The sequence below is a fragment of the Amphibalanus amphitrite genome, unplaced genomic scaffold (assembly GCF_019059575.1).
Source record: "Amphibalanus amphitrite isolate SeventyFive unplaced genomic scaffold, NRLGWU_Aamphi_draft 000471F_arrow, whole genome shotgun sequence".
NCBI classification, from domain to species: Eukaryota; Metazoa; Arthropoda; class Thecostraca; order Balanomorpha; family Balanidae; genus Amphibalanus; species Amphibalanus amphitrite.
Window position 1 is genome coordinate 473480 of NW_024881965.1, and position 10030 is coordinate 483509.

Sequence of the window (10030 nt, forward strand, 5' to 3'; positions counted from 1 at the left end):
TTCTTTGTGAAATGACCAATGAGTATTAAGCTTGCGCTGACATTCATTATGCATAGTCCGCCTACATTTTTGGAAGCGTCAAGCCAGTCTTCGTAGCGTAACCTCTGTTTCAGTCGGCGTTCCCTCAGCTACCGGCTACGCCGCGACACGCACTCATTTATGCATATGCCTATCTGCCGGCACGGGTCACCCCTGATCGGTCAGTCTTCAATATGGTATGACTTCCGCCTTTACGCTGGGTCGTCCTCTGAGCGCTCTGACTCTGTACCGCGGGGTCGTCTCCTCAGCTCTGCGGAAGCTGCGCCACGACAGCGCCATCGAGGCGGACGTGGAGGAGATGAAGGCCGAGGAGCGGGCGCAGCAGGCCGAGTCCAGCTTCACGATGCTGCAGCTGATCACGTCGCCGACGCTGCGCACGCCGCTCATCATCGCCATCGTGATGCAGCTCTCTCAGCAGCTCAGCGGCATCAACGCGGTACGGTGACGCTCCGGAGTGGAGAGGGAGGCCGGGGAGGTGTGGAGGAGGATGTTTTGGCGGATAATTGTTAATGCGGGTGTTTTTTATTCATGTGGTACTACCCAAGTTTTACCTAGCGTCTGATTGTCACTAGCCGGGAAGCAATTTGATTCACACCATCCTCACCTAGGCTTATGAGCATTCGCCTAAGACCACGCGATTGACATCATTACCTCAACATCACCCTCTCTCCTCGGCAGGTCTTCTACTACTCGTTCGACATCTTCTTGGACGCCCACCTGTCTGAGGAGTCGGCCGGCTACGCCACCATGGGCGTCGGCGTGGTGATGGTGCTGATGACGGGCGTCTCGATCCTGCTGATCGAGCGCGAGGGCCGGCGCACGCTGCACCTCTGGGGCCTGGGCGGCATGTTCTTCTTCTCCGTGTTCATCACCATCACGTTCCTGGTGAAGGGGATCATCTCGTGGATCTCCTACCTGTCGGTGGTGTGCACGTTCGGGTTCGTCGTGTTCTTCGCCGTCGGGCCCGGCTCCATCCCGTGGATGATCACTGCCGAGCTCTTCTCACAAGGTGAGTTTGCCAACCTATGGGCTGTGGGCTGTGACACGGGCCAGGAGTTGGTGCGCCTTTGGTGCGCAGGCACTGTCGAGCTGCTCTGTGTGGGGGTTGTGTGACAGGTATTGTGTGCGGCAAATGCTGGTTATTGCAGGTCAGGTATCGAATTCGAGACAACTCGGGTCCCGTAGGGATGTCCGTCTGATTTGTTTTCTATTAATTCTTGACTTACGAACACGGTCGTCACGAAGATTGATAATAGCTCGGTTCATGACTTTGTGGAATATTTGAAGTGATTCACCTTTGGACGCCTTTGAAGCGGCCTGACCAACATACCAAAGATAGCTGCCCCACGTCGCCAGCCTGTCCGCGGGATCAGCGCATCGGTCGTGAGGAATCAGCAAATCATTGTTACCGGGGCAACGGGCAGCCGTTACCTAGGCAACCGATTGTTAGGGCGAAACTAGCGCTTCCTTGTCACCAAAGGATTAGTCAATTAATATTGACAGTAGACTCGACTGGAACGTCAGTTAAACTTGGCGGCTCCCAGGTCTGGGAAGTAGGTATTTCTGTCCCCGCAATGTCGGAAGTGCGCTTCAGTGCCCCGCGGCATCCTCTCCTCCCGAAAGAGCTGGCCACCGGCTGCTGACTCGATCCGATTGGGCACTCGATCCGTCCGTTCCCGCCCCGATTGTCCAGCCTGCCGCTGTGCCGGCTCGGCAGTCCCCTGTCCTGCCCTGTCAGCGGCCGAGGGCACCCCTACCCGGCGGGGGTCGCGTTACACCCCTGTCCGGCCCCCGGACACCGGCCAATGGGTCCGCTGCCGCCGGCGGTCCGAGGGTCCATGGTGTATTGATGTGCCGAGCTGCGCCATTAGCTGGGACACGTGCCGTCAGCATGCCGTGGTTTGGAGCCCGGGAGGTCGTGTGGTAGATAGCGGCCAAACATAGAGAGGTTTACTGCCTTGAGATGCCATTTGTGGTATACAGAGGTGAAGAATATCGCCTTTTTATCTTCATTATTGTATACATTTGTAATGTAAATTGAGATAAATTGTGCACCAAATGTTCTGAACATACGCTAATGTCCTGCATTCATTTTGGGCTTGCGTGTTGTTGTTTCTAATAACGATGAAATAATTGCAATTAAAGGCGAACGGACCCAATATCACTTATTAGTCCTGGCCGGGCTCTCCCTATCAGATACACAGTCGGCACATTTGATGTCCGTTTAACACTGAACAGGCCCCCAGTTGACACGTGTCGCGGTCATGATGTGTTATGTCACGTCTCGTCGTCATATGTCTGCTGACAGCCGTGTGTGGTGTGTTCGCTTTTAATTGGGCATGTTATTTGGTTCGCTTAATTAAAGACGGTTATTTGGCTCCCGGAGTTTGAAACGTGGTACGATAGTTAGACTGGATGGAATAAAGTTTTCGTAGTTTCCATTCATGTTTCTGCATCCTTAATGTTCTTTCGTGTGTGGCATTCAGGACTCAAGTTAGTGCAGTTATGTGGAATGTGCTGTCGTAAACTGCGTCATAAGTATGCCGTTTTCCGTTTAAACCGTGATATTGTCTCGCCTGTAACATGTAACATCACGACTGTAACACGTTGCTGACCGCGTGTCTCGTTCCGCAGGTCCGCGGCCGGCAGCGATGAGTATCGCAGTGCTGGTCAACTGGTTCTGTAACTTCATCGTCGGCATCGCCTTCCTCCCGATGAAGGTATGTCCGTCTACAGCACCCTCCAACCAGACCAGACATGCCATCCCGGTCAGCCGGAGAGTTCGTACACGACTCAGGACTGGTCAGGTGTATGTAGTCGTTGCAGTAAGGCACGGCGAACCAATAACGCCCGTAACGTAACCCTTCCTCACACACAGGCATCATGTTTTATCATCATGTTTTATCATGTATTACCTACATATTACCTATGTAGGTAATAATCTACACTACCCCAGCAAAATAAATCTTGTGGTATCCTTGTATTTCCATAAATCACCAACAGGCTTACGCCCAATTACAAGTGAAGTCAGACGCACACGCATACCTACATGCATAAATATCGCCCATCCCTCCACACACACACTTCTCCTTTGCATCCGGCAGAGGCCGACTCAATCACATAACGCACGCCAGGGTTGAGGCATTGGTGATACAACCGTCGAACCCGGTTTGTCATACAGATCAGTCAACACAGTTCGACATAGATCAGTCTTTAATCAGGAGCCATCCGCACGCCGTCATTGTTTACGGTATGGTCAGGCCACTGGCCAATGCCATTTGTTACACGTCATCGGCAGTCTGACGGGATGAGTGTCCTATGTGGGGCGGAACCGGACAGCGAACACTGACCTTTGACCCGCGACGGTGTCCGAGGGTTCCGTGCAGGGTTGAGCTCAGGTGGTGACAGGGATCTTTGACTCGCGCCCGCTTCCCGGGAGTCCCGTGTCCATATGCATTAGGCGGTGAACAGGGGCCTTTGACCCTTCCCCGCTGTCCGAGGGTCGGCTGAATGGGTTCCGGCGGTCGATAGTATCACCCCACCGGTCGGCGCCCATAGAACGCGACCCACCGGCCCACCACGCACTCACTCCCGTGACAAACGGCCTGGCATTGTTCCGGGCCCCGCTTGAGCGGCACTTTCCGCATCGCGAGGGTCGCCAGCACGGGCCATGTGCTCAATGCTGGACGGATGGCTGTCTAGGGGAGGCGACATTATCGTGTTGCTAGTGACGGAGTAACACGCCACGCGACGACGCTGTCAGGTCCTAGCTCGTAACTCAAATCAAAGCAGACGTGCCGTGATGTACGGGCTCCTAGTGCTGATTATGTAAGCGGTCCTTAGTCGCTGTTTGACCCGTAGTCCGGCCGGTCGACCGTGTCCTCTTTATAGTCGGCTCACGGTGAGGTGAGCGGGCTCCGTGATCGCTCCGTTTCGTGACACCTATCCGTGACAATCACGGCGACTGCCGGTGCCAGGCTGTGACTGCAAGTTGTCACGCCGGGGAACCACCCTGCTTAGTACACCGACGGTGACCCAGAAGGGACAGAATGGAGGAAGGTGTCAACTTTCGTGGTTAAGATCACGGTGTCTGTGAAGGTTTAAAGCTGGTTTTATACAACACTTGGCGGCACAGGTGCGTTGCGTGCGTGTGCGCTCGTACCTGTATGAGCGTTCATCATCGACTATCGCTCCCATATGATCGATCATGGTATACTAATTGCCATACGCCACCTGCGCTATCTGTCCCCTCCCCTCCCCCACTTCACCGAGATGGTTCCTGCATCAAACGTACAAGACACGCAGGGACGTACGGGAAACCCATGGACGTGCAGGGAACGACGGGACGCCCCGGGAGCGCAGAGGCATGCATTAAATGCAGAGACGCGCTGAAACTACCGAAGCTTCGGTTCGCGAAGGGGCGGTGTGATTAGGCGAAAGGCCAGCTGCTGTGGAGGAAGGGAGCGCCGATGGCTCGATTGTCTGTCGGGCGGCCGCTCCGTCTTCCGTCCGCCGGCAGCTGTGTCGATCATTGTCCGGAGCCAGGGTAATTGGCGGGGGCGGCCCATGCACCCATCGATCGACGACGGCGGACGGCGGGGACCTGGCGACGTCGGGGGGCCGGCGGTGACGCCATCCCGACCTTGGCCCGGAGCACCGCAGGCCGGGCGCAGTGCCGTCGGCAGCCGTGGGATGACACGTCATTGATCATTGTCAGTATCAGGACACTGGCATGTTTTCATCGTCAGTATGTGATGAAGGCGGGCGATAAGTCATCGCCCTCAATAAAGGCATGCTTATGTAATTTTCGGTAATATTTCCATAACAGTTGAGGAGCACACATGCTGGTTTTTTTTTTAAAATAAGAATTCTGATCATATTGAGAGTTAACCTAAGTTGCCAGACGAAGGAGTTCATCCTTATGTACAGCCCTCTGGGCTCTGCACACTGCGTGGTAGGTATTCTTTTTTCGACAAAACCGATAATAACTCAAAGACTATGTTATCAGTCGGTCGGAACTCATTGCATCTAGATGCGCCATGCTCCACTCCTTCGATTGGGTCTATCACTGAACAAAGCAAACGCCTACTGTGGCAGCAAAATGCAAAAGTTTGTTTTGGAGGCATGATAAACTTTTGTGTTTTGTTGCCAAACTGGATGGAAAATCTATACCATGAAAGTCCAATCTAAGGTGCGGAGTCTCGTGCGTCTTGCTGTTACGATTTCCGAGTGACAGCAGAGTATTCGAGTTATTCTCGGTTTTGTGGGGAAAAAAATAACTTCCACGCAGTGTGCAGAGGGCTGTACTCATCCTCCCGGTAGCTGCCCACTGCGCTTGTATCTGCTGGCTCATGTCGACTCACTCGGAGTAGGTCTGCTGTTATGTTAGCCGTCTTTTCTTCCCTCCCTTCCCCCGGCAGATCACACACCGCAGCTGCTTGAACTGACCCTCCCCCTCCCCTTTCCTCAGCGTATGTTCGCAACACCCTGACACCGTCCGTGTCTCGCTGTCGGCAGAACGCGCTGGAGAACTACACGTTCCTGCCATTCTCAGCGCTGCTGGCGATCTTCTGGGGATTCACGCTCAAAATGGTGCCCGAAACCAAGGGAAAGACGTTCGAGGAGATCGCCGCGCTGTTCCGACGATCCGAGCCGTGAGTTGGCGCGCCACAGCGCTGAGCTGGCCGTCTAAGCCGAGCCGCTGTGCTACAGAGCTTTGCTAGGATAACTGGTATGGGAACTGGGATGCCATTATAATAGGTGATGGATTTAGTACTTTTGGGCTTGATTCCAAATTCTTATGCTGTCATGATGGCATTTGATGGGTTGGAGTCCAACCCATCAAATTGGTCCAACCGTTGGACCAATTTATCTGAAAGCAAGTATCACTAGAAAAGCTGTGTCAATCAAGCCACTACGTTGACAGAGAGAACCACTTTGCGGTACTTGCCGATCTTTGATTGATGAACAAGCTGTAGGCTTAGACACCATTGGCCTTCCGCCACCGTTCTGGTACCGGCCGTGTGCCCTTGAGCTCCGCGCCGTGTCTGACCGTCCCTGGCTGTTCCGGCTGCCCAGCGGGAGCGAGCTGATGCTGGACGAAGATGGCTTCAGGTGAGCACCCCGCATGGTGTGTCTCCCACCTACCACCCGCCCCGTCCGCTCTGTTGCAGACTGGTGCCCGAGCCGCAGCAGCAGCAGTACAAGACCGACGCCGGCACTGACAATGGCGCGTTTGAGTCTAGCTCGCAGCTGTAGCCGCCCGTGTCTCTGCCCGCCCGCACCGCCCACCGCTGCGGGCCCGCGTGTGTGTGTGTCTGTGTGTGCGTGTGTGGTGCCGCGCGCTGTGTGACGCTGTTTGCCGTGACGCGTCACGTCTCGGGCTGCGTGACGCGAGTGACCGTCACCCGGCCGGTTGCAGGCCGATCACCAACGGCTCCCAGCCGGCGGCGGCGGCGCGATTCGAGGCGCCGCCCCTGCTCGAGGCCCGCTACGTGCCGCCCTGTAAGGCACGCGCCACGCGCCCGGCGCAGGTGTATCGGTGTGCCCCGTAGAGCATGTGTGTGTGGTACGCGGAGGTCGGCCCCAGGGGCAGGCGGTTGGGGCAGGTCGGAGTGACACGGGTCAGAGCTAACCGGAACTCGAACGGTGGGAGTTCAGGCCGTCGAAAAATGGCCAGAGATTCGACTTTGATCCGTCCTTTTTGCATGACTATAGTAAATTTCCAGGAGTTCTACAAGGATGGCATGACATTTGCAAATTTAGCCCAGCTAAACCAATACTAGTTGTTACACAACAGACCTCGTGCCTTGTCACATGCCTCGTGGCATGGCCTGGTAACGACGCTTCAAAGCCAAAAAAAAAAAACTGTCGTTTCTGGTCGAGTCACTCTCGCTATGCCTCGTCATGGCCTCTGAAGTGGCAGTTCGTCCTCAGCCGAGGGCCACTGAGGTCACGGAATGCCACTCTCGAGAGGTTTGTATCTCATAGCTGATAGCGCTCAGCCTATCATCCACTTAGTGCGTGGTCAGTAAACAGCACCCAGTCACTCTTATCTATATCGTCTGACTCTGATCAGAGACAAAACAGCGGCGGATATTCGAACGATTATACAAGCATCAGCGCGGCATCGCCTGGCTCCGACCGTTAGCATTGACCTTCAGCCGGTGACCTGTGACCTGTGACCTCTGACCTGCCCCGGGGGTCTGCCACCCTCCTCAGCCGTGTCTGTATCCCCATCTACATCCAGCTTGCGTGCATGCTTGTTCCGACCATCCAGTAGACGGCATGTGTCGCGATATTGGCATGCTGTAGCGGCGGGCGGCCCGGCGGCCCGGCCGACTCTGTTTATCCTGCTAATGATGGCCGATTTGGTTGTCGGCCCGGTATCGGTCCGCAGCGCGGTGTAATGTGGCCGTGACTAGCACGGTGGATGGAGTACTTATCGACTAGCGCACCGGGCCGTCAGGAGACCGGCCGCGGTACAAGACAGCACCGGGGGACTCCGGTGGGGCGGAGACTATGGTGCCCTGATCTTGGGGCGTCTGTATACTGCTACTTATCGGGGGAACGCCGCGTTGATTAACGCGGATAGCGACTCTGGGACAGCTGTTGCGGATGATAACAGCTCATCTGGCCTTGATAGTGCAATGTGCCGCTGAGGACGTTTGCTCGTTCATATATCGCTCGTTTTGCAACTGTGAATGTGGTGTATGTTGGATGCTGGATGGGTAGATAGCGTTCATTATCATCTGTCTCCGGACCCGGGATCGCGTCTCGTAGTTTTGTGTTGTTACTGAATGGCAATCTTCAACAGTATCCCCGAAAATCGTCAGTATGAGCGTGGATCGTCGCCTGTTCCCGCATGCCTAATGTTCACTCGATTTGTGTTCGGTGGTCGCCTGTGCCTTCCGTGGTCCAGACATTGGATGTGATAGTGCGCCCACCCCATGTGCCAATGCTTCTGTAAGATACGGGGGCCGTATTTTTCTACATGTATCATGAAGAGGAGCATGTAATATAGATATGCCAGCTGTATTACGGATTATGTAATGTGTTATTCATTATGTAATGTCTGTGCAGCTTCATTGCAGCCTGGTTACGCTAGTGAAATGGTACCTAACTCAGATGACTTCAGAAAATATGTCTTATTCCGCTTCGAATCTTGGTAAGTAATCATGGCTTTTACATAACTGTTCGAAGGGAGTCGGCTCTTGGGTCTCGCTATGTGGGTCGCTAAGGTGATTAACAGACCCAGCTGTGTGACTGTTGCCTGGCTGGTAAGACACGCGTGCTGCCGATGCCCGTCGACCCAGCTGCTGTGCGGACTGGCACAAAGTCTTGACCCTCTCCCAACAGCAGCGAGAAGTCCCTGATGACGTCTCCCTAACCGTCCTTCCGAACACCACAGCTGCACCGTTTTTCTGTCTTTCCTCTCTCTGACATCGCAGTGAGCTGGCCAGTGTTCACAGCTGACCCGGTGTCGTCCTGCCGGCAGCAGCGCGGGGTCTTGGGCCTGAGTTGGTCAGTTACAGCCGGAGGTCACACAGCTGACCTGTGCCCCCCCCCTGTGCCCCCCCCCCTCTACAGCAGCTCGGGAGGTAGGGCCTTAGCTGGTCAGTTACAGTGATGTCACACGGCTGACCTGCGCCCCCCCCCCCCCCCTGTAGCAGCTCGGGAGGTCGCGCCCCAGCTGGTCAGTTACAGTGGAAGGTGACACAGCTGAACTCTGCCCCCCCCCCCCCCCCTCTACAGCAGCTCGGGAGGTCGCGCCTGAGCTGGTCAGCCTGCACCCGTCGCTGGAGCGGCCGGCCGGCTGCGCGGCGGCGCCCAGCCCACTCGGGCCGCGCCTGGTCGACCGGCGCAGTCACCACCACCTGGAGCCGCTGGCGGCCGAGCTGAGCACGTGACGCCTGGGGCCGGGCCGCGCGCCCTGTCCGCCACCGCGCGCGCCGGCCTGGCTCACCGACAGGTCACTGGACACAGAGCCGTACCGGCTCAGCACGCAGGGTGGCCCGGCGCGTGACGACGCAGCGCCGGCGGTGGAGGCCGCAGCCCCGTCAGACGACCTGGCGCGCTGGGTAGGACGGTCCGGGGCAGGCGCCGCCTTCTGGGAAAGCTCAGAGAGGGAACTGGCTACAGAGCACGGACACCTGTGATCTCCGGAGGCTCAGTCGGACGCGTTGCGAGCACCTGAGCGGAAGTGGCGGCATTGGCAGCCCAGCTGTGATGGCGCGTGTGCCGCGCGACAATGACACGAACACGTGAAACCGAGCTCTCACCTGCCAAGTGTGGTTCGATGCGTTTGCTGTTGAATTAGGTAGTGATTTTCATTCAGTACTCAAATTGTATCAATTGTTGAACTTGTATTTCTATTTTATCTGAATGCAAAATATGACGCGAGTGGTGCTAGCCATGAAGAGTGTTGATTCTCATTCCAGTTTCTGAAGTCGGAGCGGCTCGTAAATGTTCGATAATGTTCAGACCGAGCCTGTTACTGAGCGCAGTGGCCGTGGTGGCGGCGTTGAAGGATCGGCGTGCGGCCGGCGCCGCACTGCTCTCGATAATCAGAAGATAATGAAGCTCAATATTTGTAGCTCCTGTAGTGTGCTGTGCGTTACGCGGCGCTGGCAGGTAGGGGGCCGGTGTGGGTCGATCGGACAGACGGGAGCGGAGTACTGTCGGTCCAGTCTGCTCAGTGGTATTCTGTCATCGGGCGGTGCGGAATACTGTCCAGTTAAATGGACATCCGCAGAGAAATGCAGCTCGACAGACGTGGTGTGGTTGGTCAGTGCGTCATTTTTCAATTCACAGGATGACAGGATTTCCTTACTCTTATTTCGGCGATTCTCGGGATCCTCGGGCTCATCGTTCGGCCTGCCGCGCGTCCCGGGGCCGCCGGTCGCGGCTGTCTGTCCGCAACTGGCGGGTTTGTTGCTGCAGCACTTCACTGCCCAGTTCCGCAGCGCCGGTTTCATACTCCGCCGCGGTC

The 10030-nt window shown here is 56.0% G+C and overlaps 1 protein-coding gene across 1 annotated transcript in view; it reads left to right on the top strand.

Annotated features, from left to right (window-relative positions):
• Positions 1-8076, top strand: part of LOC122392139 (glucose transporter type 1-like) — a 52092-nt gene extending 44016 nt beyond the window's left edge. The window contains exons 12-16 of the mRNA XM_043386708.1: positions 288-475; positions 718-1048; positions 2674-2759; positions 5557-5693; positions 6213-8076. Coding sequence (XP_043242643.1) covers positions 288-475; positions 718-1048; positions 2674-2759; positions 5557-5693; positions 6213-6297 — 827 coding nt within the window. The 3' untranslated portion in view covers positions 6298-8076. The remainder of the gene's footprint in view (positions 1-287; positions 476-717; positions 1049-2673; positions 2760-5556; positions 5694-6212) is intronic.
• Positions 8077-10030: the final 1954 nt, after the last annotated feature.